Source organism: Melanotaenia boesemani, chromosome 15 (assembly GCF_017639745.1).
Source record: "Melanotaenia boesemani isolate fMelBoe1 chromosome 15, fMelBoe1.pri, whole genome shotgun sequence".
NCBI lineage: Eukaryota > Metazoa > Chordata > Actinopteri > Atheriniformes > Melanotaeniidae > Melanotaenia > Melanotaenia boesemani.
The window spans coordinates 2,632,162-2,656,852 of record NC_055696.1 but is presented as its reverse complement, the minus strand read 5'-3'; the positions used below and the strand labels follow the sequence as shown (position 1 = coordinate 2,656,852).

Below are 24,691 nucleotides of genomic sequence, written 5' to 3'. Positions count from 1 at the left end.
AGATCTGCACAGCAAGCAAATGGCACATGTTAGTATGCTGTGCAGCTTGCAGCCTGTGGACAGTGTATGTAGACAAAGAACGGGAGCCTGTCCAAGAAAACCTACTCCCACCCAGAGGGGCTGAGCTGAATTTGATCTGTACACAGTCATTTGAATTCACACAGACACTGGAAAAAAAAGAAATGTCACTCAGTCAAATGTCTTCAAATTAAATTAAATTACATAGACATTTGTAATTCCTCCCAGAGTTTCTAATACCATGAAAATGATCTTATTTGCAGATGAAAATAACATTATATGTACTGGAGAAGATTTGCAGCAAGTTCTGTGAAGAATTACACAAAACATGAATAAAGTAAAGAGATGGTTTGACAGAAATAAATTATCATGCAAAATAATTCATTCATTCATTCATTCAGTCATTCATTCATTCATTCTCTGTACCGCTTAGTCCATTACAGGTCGCGGGTAAGCTGGAGCCTATGCCAGCATATTTAGCGGGTGAGAGGCAGGTACACCTGGACAGGTCGACAGTCCATCACAGGGCCATTAATATTAAATAAAACAAAAAATTTGTTATTTGGAAATTGTAGAACAAATATTTGGGATACAAGTAAAAACAGAGAATATAGGAAATGAAAGAGTATATGATTACAAATTTCTTGGTATGATTATCAGTGATTTATTAGATTGTTCAAACAAAAATGTGGGTAAATCTAAATCAGTGTCGGGTAAAGCTAAACATTTCTGGTTCAAAAATTACTTTATATTCTGTTCTGTTCACTAATTTGATTGTATTTGAAATATTGTGTTCAGCTATGGGGAAACTATTATAAAGAATCTAACAGAATAAAGCTATTTGCAGCCAGCCAGTGGATCCATCAGATGCTAAAGTAAGCACCAACCAGCAGCCCTGTGGGTCAAAAGATGAAGGTTTACTGGATGCAAGCAGCAGGACCACCCACCAAGTTTAAAATATTCATTATCATGTTCAAGATAAGCTGCAGGGATCCTAAATTTCATGCAGGTAAGGATGATTTATCTACTAAAGGCTGCAAAAGCATCCAAACGTTAAACTGGAATTTCAACAGAATTCCCATTTGAGCTGTGCATGTTTCATTACTTAAAGTCCAGTTTGACCAGAGATCAGTCATTCACGTTTTTATGAATTCATTGGCAACTTTCTGATGAATCACAAACCTGAGATGATGTCATCTAATTATTAAAATACACACACACAAAGCGGTAAAAAGAAAAAAAAACTTAATTTACATCAGATTGGTAGCCCCTACCTATAGTGTGAAAAGTTTAGGGGGAATTTTGTGTCTGTAAATTAGTTGACAAGCAGACATTTAAAAGGATGTGCATCGCGGTTTAAACTGGCTCAATGAAAAGCAGCTGCTATGTGTGCTTTTTGGTCCAATGAAGAACTAAGAGCGCCACCTTGTGGTAGCAAATTTATAATTTGGTTCCTTCATGTAACAGCACTATAAATACTTTAAGGATTTTTGTTTTCATTAGATAACAAAAATAGGCTCATTATAAAAATAGATGACACTAAACATTTCATACAATTACTGTTTAGACTGTTGCGTCATGTTTACGTTCAGTTAGTTTTTTATAGCCCAGAAACACTGACAAGCATCTCTACTAAGCTCAAATTAAGCTGAAATGACACTAAATGTGTGGTGCAACATTCAAATAAACCTTCTCCCCACGATAAATTCTGTTTTAAGGAGTTCAGAAGCAAATGCATAAAATGAGAACATCTGAGCAGAATAAAAAAAAACATTTATTTTCAAACAATGAACCACATATTGAGAAGTGAAACAAGGAAAAATGCAAAAGGAATAACTTCCTGCCACAAGGCCTCAAAGACGAGCCAACTTGTCATCAGTTCAGAATTAAGTCAGATTTGAGTACGAAAGTTTGAATTTAATATTAAACTAAAAGGTGAACAAAAGAAAAAAGTGGAAAATTTGAAGCATTAAATACTCGAGCTTTAACTCAATGCTGGAATTAGAATTTAGATACAATCCAGTTGTGAATCGACGAGGTGACGCGAACAGAAAACTTCACAGAGTCGCAAACCAAAGCAGTCGTCTTCACTATGAGGTATCCATGGAAGCCGTTTCTGAAATAACACAATAAACATCTTTGTTTTTATATACATAAAGGTCAAAAGGTGTTTGCTTTGCTAAAAAATATATATATATACACACACACACGCATACACACACAAAGGCTGTCATACTTTCAAAATATTTAATCGCAATTAATTGCATGAGTGTCTCCCGTTTAACTGCATATCAATCTCAGATTTTTTTTTTATCCGTTTCTAAATGTACCATAACAGGATATTTGGCATGTTTTTGATCCTCTTGTAAGCAGTTTGGTACCTGCAGTTATAGAACACAGCACTTTGGTTACTTACCAATTTACCTACTTAAGGTTGAATGACTTTATACACACACAGACACACACGCGCACACATACATACTATCTCTCTATTAATCAATCAGCTGTTTGCTTGCACAACAGGCAGTATTTGGGATGTGATCACTCAGTTCACAATGACCGTAGATAAAAATGACTTCAGTCTCGTCCAGAGAACCAAATTGTCCGTGTAAAAGATGCATTTTGTGTTCATTTCTGCTCAGAACCACAAAGGTATTTCTGTATCATGGCAACAAGACCTTCATATAAATCTAAAATAGAAGAGCAAAGACTACAATGCAGCTCTGGTGGAATAAATGCATTTCTAAACCATTTACTGATTCATTTTCTTCCATATTTTCTATCTTATTTTGATTTGATTTATTAAAAGTAAATGTTTCTAAATGACTGTAGTCATTTCTGGTCACAGTGTGCTAACCTGGATAATATGTGTTGTTTTCAGCATCTGTGTTGAATTTTGGGAAACAGAGCAGGGAAATTCTGAAACTACAAGATGCACATACAAGATGACCAGCAAACTCACGTGTTTCATTAAAGAGGAAGGAATCCTGATATTCCTTCATGTACTGAGACGATCTGGCCTCATCCAGGAACAGAGAGTAAACCCTTTTAATGTCCTCAACCTGCACTTCTGTCCCCTGGAAAAGCCATAAGACACAAATCACTCACCCACTAAAGCAAATCTAGACCAAACTACAGAAAAATCCTTCAAAAGTTTACAAAAGAAAAATGTTAATGGTGATTACTTAAAGTCTGCTTGCTCATGCTGAGCATACCTTGCGTTTACGGCACACAAGTCCTGCAGTGCTGATCAGCTGGATGGCGTAACGGAGTGATGTCTCCATGCCGATGCGAGTGAGGACTGTGTGTGCTTCCTCGCTTAGCTCCACATCCTCCTCCTCACACCTGAAATATAAATATTTCCCTTCTGTGATGCTGGGAGGTCGACGCAAAGCTTGGTGGCTTATATTGAAACAAATTCTCACCGGATCTTGAGGATCTGCCTCGTCTCTTTTTCAGTGTAAGGGGAGGTGGCGATGATGAGCAGGCGATCCAGCAGGTCGATGGGGATGCCATGAGGACTCTGATAGTTTGTGCCACGGATTCTGCACAGAAAAGGAGTTTCATTAAGCTTAGAAGACAGAAAAATGATTAAATATATTCTAAACCTCTGGGAACAAAAAGAAAAATGCAGAAAAACATTAACATATCAAGAAAAAGCATGCAGAATGAGTTTATATAAAGAGTAATTCTTCTAAATGGTATCGTATGAGAAAAAAATATTCTACATGAATGTAACAGCTGAAATCAGCTAGTACGGGGTGTCCAAAGTCGGTCCTCGAGGACCGCTGTCCTGCAGATTTTCCAATGTTTCCTGCTTCAACACACCTGACTCAAATGAAATAGATCCAACAGCCTATTAAGTTTTGCACAATGACTCATCAATTTGAGTCAGGTTGTTTTGGAGCAGGGACACATGAAAAACCTGCAGGATTGTGGCCCTTGAGGACCGGAGCTGGGCACCCCTGAGCTAGTAAGTCTGCAGTAGTTGTTTTCTCACTGAATGTGCATAAACAGTACCGGGTGATGCCTCTGTTGGTCGCCATAATAAGAACTGGTGACAGGTCAGTCTCCAGGGCACGGTTCAGGAAGGAAAAGCATTCCATATCCAGCATGTGGACTTCATCAATAAACAACACCTTGAACCAAAAACATGAAAAATTAGTCAGAGTGAAATCTAACTTAAGAAGCTGAATGAACACTTAAGCTAGGTACACACATAAAGATTATCAGGCGGATTTTGTCCCGATTTCGCTCCTTCCCAACCAAGGATGGCAAACGCCCGGTTATCTGGAGTGTTACAGGATTTTCCTATAAAATTGTCATGTGGTCTGAGGTGTGTTAGGAGCGAATTCATCCCGACAATCTGCTCCGAAACGGGTCATGGCCAACAATCGAAAGTATTGAACATGTTCAATATTTATGACCAAATATCTTCACGTGTGAGGAAAGCCGACGACTCCTGAGTTGTGACTGTGTGGATGGTGACGTGGAACAGAACGTAGCCAATCAGAGGGCGAGCTGACTGGGGAGCAAGGAAGGATATAAAGTCTGTGTTCACGCCATCTCCAGTCTATTACTTTTATTAGTTCTGGATTTTTCTGTTAACAGTCACAAAACCAGCATCAGTACTTCATTATGCATGTCCTCTGCCACGCTGGGTGTTGTGTTTTCCGGGTCTTGCCATGTTTCTTCTTCGTTTTTGTTAGATCACGTTTGGTCTTGTGAGATTTCTGGCTCGGAGGACTAGATTTTAGATCGGCTGCAGGACAGCACCATTATGTGTGTGTTGCTTTGTGACAGTACGATCAAAACTGTTAAATGCCTGATTTTTTATCTTCACGTGTGAGGTCTCGAGCAGATAAAAAATCCTTATGTGTGTACCAAACTTTAGACTTACCCCAGGAATAATCTCTGCCTTGCCTTCTTCCCTCCACTCGCCCACTTTGGCATTAATCTGTTCACGGACTTCAGACTTGATTTCGCCGGTGTCTCCAGAGAAGAGAGCCAGAAAGCCTTGTGTACGACTGTTAATAACGTCAATCTCATGAAGGGACACTGTATGTACCACCTCCTTCCTCTTCTGTAGTTCTCCCTCAGGACACTGAACAAACTGGGTCTACAAGAAAAGAAAAGCGTAAATCAGAAATAGAAGCTTTATTAATGGCCAGAGGAAAATGGCTATTGAGTGAAAGCGGTTAGGATGATGAGATTATTTAGCAATCAGGCCAACAATCAGTCATCAGCAGAGCCAGTAATTATCCATCACCCTTGTCTTTTTTGGTGTGTAGTACACAGTTGGTAATGTTGGACCCTGTTAGTGTCAGGTCTGTTACTGAGAACGCTAACTCTGATTGGCTGCTGAGTGTAGCGAGAAAGGGAGAGGGACATTACAATGACATCAGAATAACTCAACATATTGCACATAATTTCTTTTCTATTTCTCATTCATCTTCATCTCTCTAACACACCTTCCACAACAAAACCATGTTTAGAGAAGGCTCTAAAGACAAACTAAGCCGCGATCAGCCCTACATGTCGCTAGGAAAATACATAAAGCAAACAACCCCTGCAAGAAGTTATGTCCTCCTTTTAGGCACAGACCATACTTGACACATCATCCTTAAAAATGTACTGTGGCTCATGACTCAGCTGGAACAGCTGGAATTTACCTGAGCTCCCATGGCATCATAATCTCTGGCTCTGGTGAAGGAGCGTCCCAGTTTGCTGATTTTCCCAGTGGCTTTGTCGATGGTGATAACATCTCTGAAATAGACATATAAATAGGTAAATGGTCAACAACTCAGCACAGATGTATTTATCTGACTTATTACAGTATATAAAGATTAATAAACAGGTGAATAAATTACCCAGCTTGAACCTTCTCTTTACTCAGACTTTCAATCATCTTGTTGCCCAAGTCATATATTGTCTCCATCTCTGTAGTTTTTAGAGTCAGCTTGCCCACCTTTGCACCCTGGTTGAAAGCATCATATTTTCAGTTAATGTACACCTTAAATTAATCATCCTCACTATATACTGTATGAACCGGAGTCGTCCTTCTGCATGTAATTAATACATTCTACCATTATCAATAGTTTTTTCATTCAATTATTTTCTGAAGCAGGCATGTAGAAAGTATATTAGGTGGTAAATAACAAGCATATCTGTATTGTAATCAAACACAGTCAAAACAGCTCACCGTTCCAGTGGCTGGTCTGTCAATCTGTATTTCCACAACCTCTCCTTCAATTATCTCTGTCTCCTCTCTAAAAAATAAAGAGTAAACATACTGAAAAGCAATTCACTTTAAGCAAAAAAAAGAATTATACAGTGCAATTATAATGTCTGCTCACTCACTTGATCCTCACTCCAATGGCTTTTCTAAAAGCTTGGCTTAGTGCCTCAGTTTTGCTCATTTCCAGGGAGAAGATTTCACTACCAGCCAGTGCTGTAAAGGGTGTATCAGGGCCAAGAGACTGTGCAATGCCTGCATTAGAATCAAACCCAACTTATCAGGAACAGAGAGAGGTTTCAACAAGAGTATAACTTAAGCTGACTACATCAACACAAGGAGACAATATCGCTTCCAGTCAAGGAAGATGCTGTGCTTTGGAAAACCTCCACTATTCCGTAGTTCTTACCCATTGCAATGGCAGTCTTTCCTGTGCCGGGCTGACCAGCGATCAGCACTGCCCTACCAGCAATGTGGCCATCTTTGATCATCTCCAAGATAACTCCTGCTGCTCGACGGGAGGCCAGTTGGCCAACCATCCCCTGAGACACCTACATATGAACAGGAACAGACTTCTTTAGCCCAAACTCTAAAATGTTAATGCACATCTGTATTTCTGACATACTGAACGACGGCATGTAATGATGTTTTAATCCATGCCTTTAATCATCAAGGCTGTTTTGGAAATATGTGGAGGACCTACTTAAGATTGAGCAAGTGGTCTTAATGTTACAATTGACTGGTGCATTTGGTACACTTGAAGGCTTAACACTACCTGTCTTGGCTCCAAAGCATCATCCAAACCAAGTCCACGAATGTGAGAATGGGCCCCTAAACAGAAGGTGAAAATAAAAATACCATCAACCACATTTGGAGGACAAAATAAAGACCAAACAGGCACACATCAACATATACCATGTTTACCACACAACGTTCACCATTAAAATCAGTTAAAGGGTCCCAGCAAATCATAGATTCCTACCAATTCTCTCGATCCGTGTAATGTCACGAACCTCTGGAACCTTTGTAGTCGCCATCTGTATCAAGTTTAAAACACAAAGCTGAAATATCCACCATATAGACAAAAATCCTTTGAACTGCCTTGTTTGACAGGTAGAAATACTGTCTAAATAAATAAATTAAAGACTAAAACAACGTTTAAATGTCCTCATCAAATGTATGGTTGTGTTGCTAGCTCCCTTTTTTTTTTTTTTTTTTTTTTTTTGCTTGTTGTGGCAATTCAGATCACAACACACAACAGAAATTATACTCTTTTTTTTATTATTATTATTATTATCACTTTACTGAAAACTGTCACAAAAACAGCTAGTTAGGTTGTTGGCTTGTTAACAATAAGTAATAGAAGCCCGTCCTGGCCGGTTCGTTGTCATAGTGACAGCTATAACGCATGGCACAACACGAAGTAGGAGACTAATAACATTGCGTTAGCAACATATGGCCGTTCTTCTGATTCTTCTTCTTTTTTTATTATTATTTTTGTAATATAGTATTACACGTGCTGCCAATATACGTTTTAGATTAATTGAATTGTCAAGCCAAAAGCTCCTTCTTACTTTAAACCATGAAAGAGGAACGAAAATAACTAAATTTAATGCTAACGCTAGCTAACGTTATGTTAGCGAATTGGCTAGCTCCATTAAGAGCGGTCTTTACGTATTAACAACCACAATATATAAGGAGGTCACACACATCTGAATAACATTAATTTAACTTGTTGTACGCCTGCAGCATCAACAGTATAGAAATCTTTTAAATCTTAAATAAATATGTTGATTAGAAGAGTCTATACTCACCTATACAACCACACTTAAGAAAATGTGCGAATATTGCGCCCCTTTCTGAAAGTGCACCGAGCAAATGTCCCCGAAGAGAAACAAGAGCTGGTCTTTTTTTTCCACAGGGCCTTTCCGAGTGTGACTGCCACCTAAAGACTCTGTAGTAAAAAACAATCGATGAAGCATCGAAGCCCAGCTAACTACAACACGTCTGTTAATAATCTACTGATCATGATATGTTTCAGTGTAATTTATATATTTTCAGCTCGAACACTATACACATGTATAGTATACATCATACTTATATCTGCAAATAACTCGAGTGTGCACATCTGTTTATTTCTGTAAATATTTTATACCTTAGATCTTTTATTTATTTATTTATCTTCTATTCTGCTCTCTTTGCACTGACATTGGGGATGGCTTAATCTCATTGTATATGTGTATAATGACAATAAAAGGCATTCTATTCTATTCTATTCATTCTATTCTATGTACTAAATTTTCAACTATATGTCTCTATTATATGTTTAACTTTGTATATTGTATCCTATTAACTATTCTAGATAGATAAATAGATTGGACTTTATTAATCTCACAGTGGAGAAATTCACTCGTTACAGCAGCTCTTATTACAGAACAAAGTGCAGAAAGCAGACAGAATAAGGTGAACATGCATCACAACAAGAAGGTGCAATATAAATTATTTACAAGAAAAGAAGTCTAAGAAAAACAAAAAATATGTAGCAATATATATATATATATATATATATATATATATATATATATATATATATATACTATATATATATATATAAAAAATATATACATATATATATAATTGACAGTGCAAGAAAAACAACCTCAAAGGCTATATACATATTTACATGGTGATGGTGGGATATGAAGAATATGATGATATTGATAATGGGGGGTATTGCACAGTAAATTATAAATAAATATTGCACAGTATTATGACTATACAGATAAGTTGTACAGCCTGACAGCAGTGGGAATGAAGGACCTGCGGTAGCTCCTTCCTACACTGAGGGTGTCTCAGTCTGCTGCTGAAGGAGCTGCTCAGCCCCTCCACAGTCTGGTACAGCGGGTGAGAGGTGTTGTCCATGATGGATGTGAGCTTGGCCAACATCCTCCTCTCACCCACCTCCTCCACAGAGTCCAGCAGGCAGCCCAGGACAGAGCTGGCCCTTCTGACCAGCTTGTTCAGTCTCTTCCTGTCCCGATCAGTGCTGCTCGCTCCCCAGCAGACAACAGCGTAGAGGACAGCAGATGCTACCACAGAGTCATAAAATGTCCTTAGCAGAGGCCTGCATACTCTAAAGGACCTCAGTCTCCTCAGGAGGTGGAGGCGACTCTGGCTTTTCTTGTCCAGGGAGTCTGTGTGGTGTGACCAGTCCAGTTTACTGTTGAGGTGAACACCCAGGTACTTGAAACTGTCCACCAGGTCAATGTCCTTCCCCTGGATTTTCACCGGTGTGTGGGGTAGTGTCCTTCTCCGGAAGTCAATCACCATCTCATTGGTCTTACTGGTGTTTAAGCACAGGTGGTTGCTCTCACACCAGTCCACAAAGTCCATGATGACTGACCGGTACTCCAGCTCGTTCCCCTCAGACACACAGCCCACAATGGCTGAGTCATCAGAGATTAGACCATCACTGTTTTCTATGTCATGTTATATTAAAAATGTCTCTCCTTCTCTCTCTCTCAATACATCAAAATAATAAAAACCTGTCCATAGCTTCATTTAGGCAAATGTAATTTACCAGCAAAGCAATATGAGTTAAGGTAAAGATAAATAAATAAATAAATAAAAATGTTTTTTGTTGTGATGTCTCCATATGCATCTGCAGCAGACATCATGTAATTGTATTTTTAAGTATCTTTAAAAAAATTTATTACCTTCCTTTAAAGATGTCAAGAGATTGTTAAAATTATTATTTCAGAACAAGTTATTCAAACCATTATTTAATTACAAACAAATTTTAATAATTTGAGTTTTTCTTTCTTTCTTTCTTTCTTTCTTTCTTTCTTTCTTTCTTTCTTTCTTTCTTTCTTTCTTTCTTTCTTTCTTTCTTTCTTTCTTTCTTTAAAAAAAAAACCTGACTCTGTAATCCTGACATAACATGTTTGGTACCTGCACAACTCTGTGTATTACAAAACCAATATGCACATATGAAAACAGATGGAATAATTTGTTTGGAAAGGTAGACCTTCTCACATAGATAATCCTATTATGAAAAGTAAGGCCTGTGTATGGTATATCAGGTACACTGCTGAAGCATCATTTTCAAGCTAAACATCTTTTCCACTTTAGTGTTCCGACATCTCAACAAATGAATTATGTCGACATACAGAAGCTTTGAGATGATTTTAACAACTTCTGATGAGGACTTTGTTAAACATGACACCACACATTTCTCCACCAGGGGTAGCAAGGCTCCTATGTCAAAGGTTCAAGACTTTAGGAATTTCTGTACAAGCCAAGTTACAGTGATTATCTCCCTACAAATAAACTGAGGCAGCCAGTCAGCATTTTACCTGCAGCAATGTCTACATACTCTTTGTTACCAAGTAGCCGTGTATAAAAGTCAAATACTACATCACTATAGTGAATTCATTTTTGGTCACTACATTTTGTCATAACTCTGAGAGGCAGCAACTAAACTCACATGAGATCAATAACTCTCATTTTGTTGTACCATATCTAGAAAAATGGCACAATTACTCATCTTTGTCATGCAAGTCTGCAGCTGACCTTTCTGCCCTCAGAGAAATTGTAGAAAAATTTAATTTTTGAACATATAAACAAAGACTACAATATCACAGCAAACCTTACATACTAACTGTAATCTTAACTATTGCAGAGGGAGGTTTCATATCCTCTCTTCTTTATCATCAAAGTTTTCCCCTTAGGCTCTGGTTTATGGAGCTCAGAAAGTAAAATGACCTCACTCTAATAACACAACAGAATGATACTGAAGGTTGAGTTGGATGTAGATTGAGAACTTAAAAACTGGAATCCAGAGTTTTAATTAAAAAATTGTTGGTAGATATCATTAGAGTAAGCCCGGATAACACAAAATGAGTCTCAGCTATGTGCTAATTCAAGAGCTTCTCAGTTACACGTCACCTGTTCCTGCACAACTTCTCCCAAACCCTTTCAGACTGCCACCAAATCAACACTGCTGTGCAAACACAAAGCTTAAGCATTACACACACCGTGCCGGTCTCATTCAGTCTGAGAAGTCCATCCATTTTCTTTTTTCACATGTGAATGTTTAATATTAAGACCTCTGTGGTTTATCATCCCACAGTTCAGGAAACTGGACTTTCTATGCTGAGATTAGATAACCGGGGGGAGAATTAATTGCCAGCATAAAAAGATGGAGTAAAAGTGAAACAAACATAATACAGTCTGTGTCTTATCAAATGTTTATTGATAAAAAAAAATAAGCATAATATAAAAAAATCACATTATATGTCACTCAAGTACAGATTGTATTATTTGTCATTATTGTTTAAATGCTCATTCTCTTTCTACCCCCTTTATATTTCACATTTTGATTTAAAAAATATTCCTATTCATCACAAACATTCCCCCAGATTAGCAATTATTCTATAAAAAACAACTTAGCTATTCTTGCAGTGTATATATATATATAACGTTATCACAGAGCAGTGATGTTTTCTGTAAATCTTTTTACAATGATTACTGAACGTGTGTTGTTTAATCACAGCTGGATGATGGTGATGGCTGACTCGTACCAAACCCAGAAGCCTGGATAGACAGGTTCACTAAAGGTGGCCTTGAAGCGGTGGATGAGAGACATAGACTCTCCTACGGCGTAGAAAGAGAGAGCGCCCCCAGCGTAGTCCAGGAAGACGCCGATGCGGGAGGAGTAGGGTGCGTTGATCTCCATCTGGTCTTTGTTGTGGCGGGCCGAGTAGCTGGAGTCGGAGCAGAAGAGGCTCCATGACTTTCGGTTGTAGCCGATGCGGCAGCTGTCACCATAGCCCGTCCTTTTGATGCCTTTATAGGTGATTCCGATGGAAGCACCCTCCCCACTCCAGTCTATTTCCCAGTAGTAAGTGCCACCGGAGAGGGGCTCCTTACACAGGACTTGAGGCAGAGAGTCAAACCTGGTGGGACTGTCGCCGTAAGACTGGGGGTCTCTCTTAAGAGCAGCTTTCCTGTTCCCTCGAGACAAGGAAAGCTGTCTGTAGGCTGTGTTTGGATCCAGAGTGAGCTGGCAGGCATCTAAAAATAAAGTGAACATTTACTTAACAAGAGGAAGCATTTAACTTTAATTGCGTGGGTTAAATATAAATGAGAAAACCCAAGAAGCCCCTCACCATCGCTACACCACTGCTACACCAACTTTAAGGTCCCAGAGGTTAACAGAATCTCGTTAAGATCTCTAGCTTTGTTAGATGTTTAACTTCTTAAATAGCATGCTTGGAAGAATTTGAGACCCTCTGGCTGGACACACACAAAATCAGAATAATCACGGGTAAAATGTCACCTGCCTGCTGTGCAACGCTACCTCTGCAGGTCACAGCTGGTGGGACACTCGGTGGCTTCGGCTAGTTCTGCCCGGCCTATTATCTGGAATGCCAGAAGTACCAAAACTGTTTGTGAGCTTGACCACAAACATCTTAAGAAGCCACAGTCTGTGAATCCCATCCTTATAGAACTTAAATCAGTTTATTTTCACAAGATTTTTATAGTCCAAACTTCAAAATCAGATACAGATAAAAACCAGGTTATTATAAAAGGGAATATTCTCATTGTATTATTTCTCAGGGAAAACAAGAAAGGGGCCTTTAACTGCAACTGAAGTGAAAGTTACCAACCTGTGCAGGTGCCAGCAAGCTAAAATATATGCATAGAACCTGTCCCAGTCTCTGTCAACGCTGTGGGACATGTAATTATTTCTAAAAGGCAGATTTTGTGATCAGCCACAGGGTCTGACAGAGAACCTCATCAGCATCTAATTTGCCTTGTGGGCTGAGCTGAGCAGAAAGAGGAGGGAACTGTGCGACTGCAGAAAGCAAGACGACAGGAGCCAAGACTCACATCTCAAGAAGTCGTCCCTGTACTGAAGCTCCTGGACTGGGATAGACTTGTACGCTTGTACACTTGTAGCTTCTTCACCTGTGGCAATGTTTTATAAATATGATTAGAAAAAATAGTCATACTTACGGACTACTATCAAACTTTATACAACATAGCAACAACACTGCAAGATTCATGTTTTATAAATGTGTTATCTTGACCTTGACACTCACAGTAGTTGGTTTCTGTTTCAGGGAGTGTGTTAATGTATATTGACTCCTAATCAGAGTAAACATTTAGCTTTGAGCCATTCAAGTGGCCTCCAAATACCCCCTAATAAAAATCATGGCTAATCATCAAGCAAGATAACAATATTAATAACCTGATGTATAATACAATGTAACAAATATAAGGTGTTAATGTATGCTTTCTTATTTATGGATTGATCATGTGTTTGTTCTCCACATCAGCAAAGGTTTGATTATTGTCTTGACTTACTTTTAATTGCCCGTTTCTTTTTGGTTTCATCCAGTTCACAGAAGGTCATTTTATTGACTGTAAGTTAAAAGAAAGAATTAATATGGTTGCAAAGTTGATCAGCATTAGTAGCAGCATTGTATGCATGTGTGCTGGCTCCACACTCACCTGTCTTGGCTACCTTCACCAGCTCGTCATTGCTGAATTCATTCAGGTGTTGTTTCATCTCGGACACAGCCTTTGTCACGGGGCCGAAGCTGAAGTAGGGGTTGACAGTTACCGAAGGCAGCTCCTCGGCTTCTGTCTGGGCTATCAGCATGTGGTAGCTCTAATGACAAAAATAATCAACGTAACAGCTGCACTTTTAAGATAAAATAAGATTTATTTTTTGTTTATTTATTGTGGCATTTCACATATTGTATCGCAATGAATGTGGATGTTTTTTAAGGTGTTTAGTTACCTGGATGAAGTGGATGTGGTCTTCAGTTCGAGACAGCTGGGTAATCTCATTGTCTCTCCTCTTCAAGTCGGAGATCTCATGGTTCAGGCGCTCCATGTGGCCCTCTGCATTACTGAGTGCAGCCCTCTTGTTGGAGGATATCAGCTTGGCCATCTCTTGCTGCATCCTCTCAATGGAGCGCATCATGTCACCAAACATCTTCTCACATTCCTGCAGTGCTCTCTGGGCTGAGGTCTGCACAGGAGAGGGTTTATCATAAATCAAACTACAACACTTCCCAGAACACTTAGAGAATATGTCATCTCCCCTGAATAAAGGAATGCTGTCAGGGCTGTTTCATTTAAACTCCCTCTTGGCCTGTAGTGGTTAGTCTGGTCTTATCTCTCTGATGGATGATGGGGCACAAACCTTTAGTGAGTCTACTGCATGTTTTAGTTCCTCCATCTGCTTAAGGCGGTCATGAATCTTTTCCTGGATCTCAGCCTGGGTGGCGCCCAATCGTTGCTATGAATGAAAAAACAGGATATTTTGAATACTATTAAGTTGATTCCACAAATGAGCCACTAAAGTGATCTCATTCATACTTATAGGCTTTCATTAAAGGGTATAATTCAGAGTTAACACTAGAACCATGTTGTCAACAGCCATTTTTCTACAGAAAATGGTCTCAAACTGCTTCAGGCTTTGGATTTTTGGTTTGTTTAATCTACTATTAGCAACTTTTTATGCCTAATTCAAGGCTGCTGCTGTGAATAGCCTAAACGACTAAATGAAACATTATTGTACTTCGTATTTTGGGCAAAACACATTGTAGCATTATTGGTATGTGAATGGCATAGTCAGTGGCAACCTGATACCCTTGTGTTGACCATGTGAGGAGAGCATTGCCTACCTGTTCCTCAGCTCTCTCCTGCTCAGCTGATACCATGTCGTGACCCTTGTGTTCTTTCACTGTACACAGCACACAGATACACATCTGGTCAGTGCGACAGAACAGCTCCAGACCCTTCTGATGCTGCGGACAGATCTGCCTGTCCAGGTGGCCGATTTCATCCACCAGCTTGTGCCTCTTAAAGGTTGCAGACTCATAGTGAGGCTTGAGATGCTTCTCGCAGTAGGAGGCCAGACACATCAGGCAGGTCTTGATGGCTTTGTTCTTTCGGCCAACACAGATATCACAACCCACATCCTGGGGTCCTGCGTAGTTATAGTCAGGCGATGGAGGTGGCGGTGGAAAGGACTCGTTGCTTCTTTGCAGGGTAGATTGCCGGGAGCTACTCATGCGTCTCGGAGTGGGCCTCTTGTTGTAAGTGACCCTGCATTGTGGGCAGAGGTATGAGCCTGTGTGTTCACCATGATCCCAGTACGTCTTCAGGCAGATGGAGCAGAAAACATGCCCACATGGGATGGACACAGGGTCCCTGAGATACTCCTTACACAGGTAGCAAGTGTCCTGGTCAGAAGACATTGAGGCAACTTGTTGCTGCTCCTTCTTATACAGAGAATATGCTGCGAAGAGAGACGCTGACTTGTGTCCAAGCAGTGGCAAAGTGAACTTACAGGTAGTGCGGGCACAAGTTATATAGGGTAAACAGAGGGAGGCTAAACTGGTTAAGCCGAAACCTGTAAAACAAAGGCGGGGTAAGGAAAGGACACAGTGAATGTTTCAATGCGTTACAGAATGCATAGAGAATGAATGAAATGTTTGATCTGAAGATAGAAGTTTTTTTGTTTAAGTGTTGGCAACAAATTTAAGGTCTCAAAGTTTTCTTTTTATTGAAACACTGTTAGAGAAAAATAAACAAAGTAGGCAGACTTTTAGTATTTGGTATATTTTTGAGGAAGAAGGGTTACAATAAGACCGCAAAAGGTGAGATTTGGATTATTTTTTGTAGAATATGCCTCATATAAAAAGAACATCTAAAGAAAACATTTCTGAGAAATAGGAGAGGGAGGAAATAACAGGTGTGCCATTCTCCATAAGTGTACTTAAGGTTAGTGACTACCTTAAGACAAACTGCTCCCTATCAGCATTTAATGACATCCACTCCAACCACAGTTCAAACTGACCTCTTGCAAAAGAGATTATTTTATTTACTTTGACTAATGACCTTCCAGCGCTTACTGTAGAGATAAGCTTTAATATCTTAACAGAGTTTAAATGAATCAGCAATTCTTTTTATTTTTTTTTTTTTGGATGGGAATGAAATGTTGCAGTACAAAATTAACCACTTTGGTTGTACTTGACCCAGTGAGATGCTGACCTTCCCCTCACTGATACCAGTTAATCATCAGCTTTTGTTATTTTGCATTTCATGACTTCTTCCCTCCTTCTGCCATTTCTGTAGTTTAAAAATAAGACATTTCTGATATAACAAAGCTTGCCTCAGAAATGCAGCTAAATTATCAGAGGTCTTTTCTTCTGAGCTTTAAACCTAATTTTGTAATAATTGCAGTTGCAGTGAACACACCTCCAAGTTGAGATGGAGTTTCAGGGCTGTTGAGATGGAGGTAGGAATGCAACTACACTTGATAGCCCAGATAACAGGAGGGCCAGGAAAGCTTGCTCAAAAGATTCCATTGTGTTAGAGCCAGCAGAGCCAGACCAGGGTGCCAAGCATAATATAGGATCTGTTGTGTGTCAACAACAGTAACCGCAGCTGACATGCTAGACTAAATGTAGCATCTTATTTAAGTGAAAATTCCACTGACTGGGCTCATACATACATATTTTACTACAAGGGATCGAATGTTCACCAAGATTTTTTTGTATCTAATTTCTTTTCATTTAAAAAAAATCGAAATGCAGTGTGTATTTTATTTTAAATAATAACTTTGGTCCTCACCTGTCTTCATTCCAATTTGGAATTATAGCATTTTTAAGAAAACCTCATATTTATTACATTTTTAGAAAGGTTTGATATCAATAGTTGATTTTTTTCCTTCTAAGGAAACTAGTTGAGTCATCTGATTGCTATTCAGCTTTATAGCTCTCACATTTAAGATTGCACTTAAACATTTACATGTAAACTGAGTATCTGTGGACATTTTATACAAATTATTACCCACTGTCCGTGAGTTCCAGGTGGACCCACTGTTTTTCCAGGAGAATATTGCATTTTAACATAATCTGTGCAAATTACCGATCTGATTTTCTGTCTCTGCTTTGCTCCACAAGCCCAATTCTACCTTTAGTCTCGATGTTCAACTAAGAGGTGGACTTTGTTTCCATAAATCCAAATAAACCATTTTTTATGGAGGAAAACTTGTTGGCCTTCCTTGTGTCTGAGCCACCTGCCACAATATTTAATCTCATTATGTGCACATTTTTCCCTCAGAATCTGTTTCATATCAAACAGAATAATGAGAATGAGACTAGATCAAATGACCACTGGTCAAAAGTTCATTCCTTACATAAGACTTTCTTTCTGCTGAGATGGGTGTGTCCCAAAACACATTTCCTTTCAGTTATTTTCAAAGACAAAAGATTAAAGTCTGGGCTTACTTTGAAGTTTTTAACTTTGGCTGTTTAACTTTGCAGTTTGCCTAAAATACATACTTTAGCTTTAGGAAACCATGCTCACACCTCGGCTAAGCTTACATAATAATTCTGCACATTAACCTCTCATGCCGGCTTCTAAATATGGGACTGCTATTTAGGGTTTGCCCCAGTTTTTTTTACAACTTATTAGCACCCTGCTCATGCAGCCACGGCTGTTTATACACCCTTATCTTTAAAAGTTGAATTTTTTTGGATCTACCACGATCAACAATTGCATCCATTGTTGAAGCAAGTTTGAATATAATGTCTTTCCGTTCTTTTTACTCTTCTTCAGTGAAGTGGATCCTTGTTTCCTTTGATCAAACAGCCATTTGTACTTTTCTGGGCTCTCGCTGCAGGAAGCACATCACGCACCTTAATGAAGGCTGACCCCTCGCACTGAACTCGGATTTATACAACCATGTCACACTTTAAAGAAGCGTGTAAATAAATCGTGTTAGAGCTGTGCATCTTAACCATTATCATGCTTCATATTAACATCCTCAAAGAATTTGACACTTGTGTGAAAGATGCACTTTAGCTTTCACCTTTCATATCAAACCCTGTTAAATAAATCTATGTCTGATTTAATAAAGCTTGGTCCATCTCTAGTGGTGCTTTCCACAAATAAATGGTTAATCTGTAAGCACACAGCGCTCCTTTTACTCCAGAGGAAGGAAGGAAAAACTGGCTTATCAGAAACCACACCAAATATGGAAAGGTGAAACTACCAATTGCATGAAGTAATGCAGGATAAGAATTGAAGGTGGAGCAAATACACCCTTGAAAAACCTTATTTTTGTGTGTAGTTTAAGATCTGTCAAAAAGAAATAAAAATAAATTTCACAACTTATTGAAAACAAGTTTATTTTAAATCAAGGCTTTTGGAAGTTAATACTGTGGATGGCGCATTAGCATTAGGGGAAACTAGTAGATCAGGTCTTATTGAAATGCTAATGAGGGGCTATGATGTCAGGAGACACTTCATGCTCACAGATGGAGTCTCTTTAGAGAGTTTCCCCCAGTTTGTTTAAAGAATATTAAGTAAGGTCACTTTGAGAATAACATGTTTTTTTGGGGTGCAGAAAATGTAACATTAGTGAGTGAGGCATTCACAAAAGTATGAAACCTTTCGTCTGCAACACACCTGCACCTGAGAGGAATGTTGCTATCTGTTTGCTATCTCAGCTCTGAATGTTTTCTGTCTGCTGCTCAAACACATCCTAGCCACATATCTACAGTTATAAACTGGCTTGTTAAAGCGCACAGACTGGTTTGACTGGTCACACTGTAAATTTAAAAACTTTAAATTCCGCTACTGCTAATATTTTTACAGCAAACAACCTTCTTTTTCTCTTAATAACAAAGTCATCAGGGTCAATTTGACATTACTTAGAAACCCAGCTCAGAGTGTCTCTGTGTTTGTTTATTGGGTGGTCCCTTAAATTCCTACAGAACCATAGGCTACTTTAATGTTTGTCTGACTATAACCGGTTTAAGACAATGGCGATTCTGTCTGACAACAATAGGTGGAAATACAGCTGCCGAGAAGTGTGTGCACTATTCACCCGCAGATGAGCCCCATGAGAAATTTGAGAAGAAAAGGAAACAGCACGGGAAAAGGAAATGTTGTCTTGCACGCTGAATGCCACTACTTTTTCTTTTTAGATTTCATTCATTCTCTTTCTTTCTTCTCTCCTCTCCTGTGTGCCCGCCCTCTGTCCTTCCCTCTCTTTTCTCTCCGTCTTGCTTCTTGCTCAACCTGCTTATCTGAGCTGGACAGGGCTCGATACACTCACGGCACTGGGGGAGGGCCTTGTCTGCTTTCAATCAATAACCTGTGGAATTTAGAAATACAAGTAGGTCCTGTCCTTGGCAGGCTGTACCACACTCTTGAGGGCGGGCTCTAAAACACACTCGACGAATTCTCTGTCTGCTTCTGGCATTCTCTCCTTCTGTTTCCGCAGGTTTGACTGGCTTTTGAGTCCATCACAATGGCTGATCACACTTCTCCTGATTACTTCAGCTGCTCCTTATGCCTGAGTCTTCTGAGGGACCCCGTGGCTATCCCCTGTGGCCACAGTTTCTGTATGGACTGCATCAGTGGCTACTGGAATGAGGCAGACTACACAGGGATTTACATTTGTCCCCAGTGTAAGATCACATTCACCCAGAGGCCTGTGCTGCGACCCAACGCCACTCTTAGCATGGTGGCTGAGAAGATCAAGAAGAGTGGACTGAATCTCAACCTGACATCATCTCAAGGAAACATCTACGCCGGATCAAGCGACGTTCCTTGTGACTTCTGCACTGGGAAGAAATTAAAAGCTGTGAAATCCTGTCTGAACTGTCTGGCATCTTACTGTGAGAAGCATTTGAGGCCTCATTATGAATCAGCCACATTCAAAAGGCACAAGCTGGTGGATGAGTTAGGAAACCTGGACAGGAAGATCTGCCCGCAGCACCAGAAGTCCTTGGAACTCTTCTGTCGAACAGATCAGATGTGCATCTGTGCTATCTGCACAGTCAGTGAACACAAGGGCCATGATATTGTGTCCGCTGAAGCAGAGAGGGGTGAGAAACAGGTAAGTAAACCTTCCTTTCATAGAAATTCTTTTATAAACTACCTACTCAAAGGCACAGCTGTGGCATTGTTCAGCTGTCAGAAAAATCCATGTTTCCCAGCTTCTGTGAGACTCCAACTACTTAGCTGTCATCCAGGAATGATAAAGATGCATGATAGAAACCACATGCTGAAAATTTCATTTGCATAGTCTTAGAGTGACTTTGACTGAAAGCAAACAGGGTGTTTTTCTCAACTCATGCCACTGCTGTAGGATTGCTGGTTGTACTTTGACCCATTTCACCATCGCTATCAGCGACTCTGGCAGGAACCCACAGCCGCCAAAACAAATCCAGCTCTCTGATTAGCTGTGTGAAACCTGAGGGGGCGTGTCTCATACTTATCACCCCCGAGAGCTGCTTTCCAGACAATGTGGTGTTCCAGCTGTGGGATAAATACACAGAAACTGCAGGCTTCCCTCTGCTGCTTTGGTTCCCACCTGTGGGAGTGAGTTCGCAATGATACTGGAATGTCAGGGAGTGAAAGAATGAAACACCTCAGTTCAATCTCAATGTTGTTACCACAGCAATGCACATCCAAATGACTCACAAATCACACTGCCTGTAAAACATTGTGGAGTAGATAAGAGTGTCACCCAATACTGTGGTGTGTGAGTCATTTAGGAGTGTGTTTATAGCTGCCAGGGGTGTGGGATAAAAGATTTGAGGATGGGGAATCTGGTTTGTCTCATGCAAAGATTTACAACCAAAGCATAACACATCTCGCTCCATCTCCCGCTCTTTCCCCTCCCCCTCTCAAGTTGATTCCCCCCTCCCGAGATTCCCCACATTCCTCAAGCTTATCTTGAAGAATGGGCTGCTGGGCTTGAGTAAAAGCTGAATTAGAAGCCTTCTATTCTGCATGTCAGCGCTGTGTGCACCTTGAAACATCTCTTTAAAAGTCAGGCAGCGGTAGATGCACATTCCTGACATGGACAGAATTCTTCCACAGATTTCTTTCCACCCTCTCCCTCTGGGATAAAAGCGAGCCGCATTAAGAAGCTTCTTTGAGTGGGGTTTATTAAGCATACCCAAGGGCCTCCCCAGATATTCCTTGATGAGAAAGAATGTCTGTCCTGATCCAACAAATATGAGTCTTTGCATCTTTGACTGGAAAACAACATTCAGCTGCTTCCAGTAAATGTGTGGTTGTTAGTCATCGTAACCTTGTGTAAAAAATGAGAGGAGGCCAGCAGAGATATCTCTCTGGAAGTGCCTTCTAAGAAAAACATTAAAATAAATGCCTTTGCAATACTCCTTTTTTTCCTGCAGAAACTCTTGGGAGTCTCACAAGCTGAGATTAGGCAAAAATGCCAGGAAAGGGTGAAGGAGCTGGAGGAACTAAAGACTGCTGTGGATTCACTGAAGGTAGGGCCTTCATTTTTATGTTATATTCTTCTGATTTTCAGTTTACAGTATCATCTGTAAACCATTGAACATCCTGTGTGTTCTGTGCAGAACTCAGCCCAAAGAGCCATGGTGGAGAGCCAGAAGATGTTTGAAGACATGATACGCTCCATCGAGAGGATGAGGGCAGAGGTGACTAAGCTGATTGGCATCAATGAGAAAGCCGCTTTCAACCAGGCTGAGGCTTTGATCGAGCGCTTGGAGCAAGAGATCGATGAACTGAAGAAAAAGGAGTCTGGCCTCAAGCAGCTGTACAGCACCGAAGACCACATCCACTTTTTGCAGGTAATTTGCAGATTTATAGCATTTTCTCTTTTTTTGCCACACTTTCATGCTACTTGGCCCAAACACCAAAACAACTGAGAAAACATCTGCTAATTTCCTTCTCCCATCAGAACTTCAACTACCTCTGCACCCCCACTGATGATGGCTTCATACCAAGAGTGACGGTGAACCCTGACTTCTCCTTTGGGGCTGTCAGGAAAGCTGTGGCTGAGATTAAAGAACGCCTCGAAGAGTTTGGCAGGGAGGAACTGCTTAAGATATCCAAAACAGGTTCAAACTCGTTAACAGAAAAAAAAATCCACTTTTTACAAGATAGGGCTAAAAAAAACCCTGTTTTCTGAACATGAGTCTGTTCCGGTTTACAGTGAACGAGGTCCCAGTCTACACAACGGAGAGTCGAACATTGGACAGAAGGAGCAGAGGTGAGCATTATCACATTATTTAGCAATACAGCACCGTAACAGGGGTTAATTATTACTTAGATTGATGATATAGTTTCTGTAAATTATAGGAGTGAAACTGCAGCCTGATTACATCATATATGAGTCAGAAAAAATGACTGTCAAACCACCTGAAGAAAAGAATGGAAGACATTTGTGTGGGTGTATGCAGTTCAGCGTGACCGAACACATTTTTTCTTCCTGTGTAGGCAAAGAAATGATGGTGGACAGCGCTCCTCCTCCAGAGCCAAAAGTCAGAGCTGATTTTGTCAAATGTAAGTAATTGGTACATTTGCTTTGTCTTTATAATGAATGTTTCAGTACTTGAGGAGATTTGATGCAATCCAGATCAAAGCACTTTAAAAAAAGAAAATGACAAATTCTCCTCTCCCAGACTTCTGCCAGCTGAAACTGGACCACAGCACAGCCTACAAGGAGCTGTACATCTCTGAAAACAGCAGAAAAGTCGTCCGCACCAGGGATCTGCAGCCCTACGGAGACAACCCAGAGAGGTTTGACAGCTTTGCCCAGGTGTTGTGCCGAGAGGGCTTGTCCGGAGGCCGCTTCTACTGGGAGATCGAGTGGAGTGGGGAGTTCTCCATTGGCGTGACCTACAAGGGCATCAGCAGAAAGGGAAAAGGCTCGTTGTGTCTGCTGGGCTACAACGACAAATCCTGGAGCCTCCTTTGCTCTGATTCGGGATACTCAGCCTGGCACAACCGGGTGGACAAAGCTGTCAATGGACCCCACTCCCCCAGGATAGGCGTGTATCTGGATCACACTGCAGGTGTGCTGGCATTTTACAGCATAGGCAGCAGCATGGCCCTCCTGCACAGGTTTCACACCACATTTCTTGAGCCCCTCTATCCCGGATTTGGAGTTGGAACCTCAGTCAAGATCTGCCAAATCAAGTGAACACCGATATAAATATTCACATGTTTTTCATAATACACAGCAATGCTCTTGGAAATATATATTTTTGCAGCAATGTTTAAACTACACCAAACTGCCTTAATGGATCTACTGCATATTTTTGAAGGAAAACCTTTTTTTGTGTGTATTTACATTTTTTAAGCTCTTCACATCACATACTTTATTATTTTTTACCACTGTGCTGTCAAATCACTTTGTAATCTTAGTTTTCTCAAGCATTATTGAAATTCACAATTATTGCATAATCACAAGTAAGGTTGATATTTGCTTTATAATGTTACATCTCAGTGTAATAAATGTCACTATGAAAAAGTTAAATCTGTAAATCTTCTGTGTCCACTTGTACAATTTTTGCCCCAAACTATTCCATCTAAACCAGTGTGGCATATTTTATATGATGATGTAACTATAGGCATTTGTTTTTAATATGTTGTTCCAGTGTTGCCCAATATTATAATTACATAATTGTTTGAGCTATCTTACTCTCTGTAAAGGTATGTGTAACACAGTAATGGTTGTTTGTTTTAAAGATTTTAACAGATTCAGACGAATATTTCAAGGTCATTTCATTATGCCATATTTTGATGTTATCACATATCTCTCATGTCATTTGCAGGTTCTACATTTTGGGGCTTTTTTCATTCACTTCAACTAACTCTTATTTAATTTTGTGCATGTTTACCAACATACTGGACAGCCAGAGTATAATTACTATTTGAAAAAAAATATTTTTGTGACAAAAGTTTGTTTTTGTTCATAGTTCTAAATAAAGAACTAAATAAATGAGTTTTGTGTTGTATTCTCAAGTTAAATTCTTAATCAGATTTGAAGTTCAAAGTCTGTCAGAAGTGGTTTTTAGTTTTTGTAGTTTGTCTTTAACAAAGATATAAAGAGTTCCAGAAGTATCTGTACCTGTGGTAGAAATTGCATTTTTGCCTTAATCGAGGATTTAACTTAATTATGAATCACTTCATTACTAAAATGTGTCTGTGAAAAAGTAAATTACCTCCTCAGAAACAAATGTATACAGTATTAACAGCTTCTTATAAGAAAATTAGCGATGCTTAGAGCTCCCTCTGCTGGCTGAACTAAAATAAAACAGTAGGATCACTGGCTGAACTTGGCTGTACTGGTTTAGTTATTTTATGTGTTCACCAAGACATACTTACGATACAGTTATCTAATCAATATGGGCTTAAAGTTAAGACTCTCAGCTTTAATTTTAGGGTATTCACATCCAATTTTCTTTCCTTTTTTTTCAAAAGACCCAAAAATAATTGGGCAGTTAACTCTAAAACTCTTTCAGGTGCTTTGTGTACTGTTCCCCCATGAATCCATCATCAGTCAAGCAGCCAAAAGGTCTGGAGTTAATTCCAGGTGTGGCTGTGAACCCACAACAT

At 39.7% G+C, this 24,691-nt stretch overlaps 3 protein-coding genes across 3 annotated transcripts; 1 reads left to right on the top strand and 2 right to left on the bottom strand.

The window, feature by feature from the left end:
- Positions 1-1,774: 1,774 nt before the first annotated feature.
- ruvbl2 (RuvB-like AAA ATPase 2) lies at positions 1,775-8,162 on the bottom strand. The gene is made up of 14 exons (XM_042008857.1): positions 8,068-8,162; positions 7,236-7,290; positions 7,029-7,084; positions 6,663-6,804; positions 6,379-6,508; positions 6,221-6,287; positions 5,889-5,995; positions 5,691-5,784; positions 4,919-5,137; positions 4,039-4,157; positions 3,444-3,563; positions 3,234-3,363; positions 2,981-3,095; positions 1,775-2,134 (listed from the first exon to the last, which is right to left on the bottom strand). The coding sequence occupies exons 2-14, from the start codon at positions 7,288-7,290 to the stop codon at positions 2,109-2,111; spliced, it is 1,380 nt and encodes a 459-aa protein (XP_041864791.1). The 5' UTR covers positions 8,068-8,162; the 3' UTR covers positions 1,775-2,108.
- Positions 8,163-11,486: 3,324 nt separating this feature from the next.
- On the bottom strand, positions 11,487-15,623 carry ftr83 (finTRIM family, member 83). Its single transcript, XM_042008856.1, has 7 exons — positions 14,956-15,623; positions 14,472-14,567; positions 14,064-14,297; positions 13,772-13,931; positions 13,625-13,681; positions 13,148-13,225; positions 11,487-12,328 (listed from the first exon to the last, which is right to left on the bottom strand). The coding sequence occupies exons 1-7, from the start codon at positions 15,529-15,531 to the stop codon at positions 11,802-11,804; spliced, it is 1,728 nt and encodes a 575-aa protein (XP_041864790.1). The 5' UTR covers positions 15,532-15,623; the 3' UTR covers positions 11,487-11,801.
- Positions 15,624-19,434: 3,811 nt separating this feature from the next.
- ftr82 (finTRIM family, member 82) lies at positions 19,435-24,077 on the top strand. Its single transcript, XM_042008416.1, has 7 exons — positions 19,435-20,189; positions 21,499-21,594; positions 21,685-21,918; positions 22,029-22,188; positions 22,284-22,340; positions 22,568-22,633; positions 22,753-24,077. Exons 1-7 carry the CDS (start codon positions 19,599-19,601, stop codon positions 23,271-23,273), a joined length of 1,725 nt encoding a protein of 574 aa, XP_041864350.1. The 5' UTR covers positions 19,435-19,598; the 3' UTR covers positions 23,274-24,077.
- The last annotated feature ends 614 nt before the right edge of the window (positions 24,078-24,691 follow it).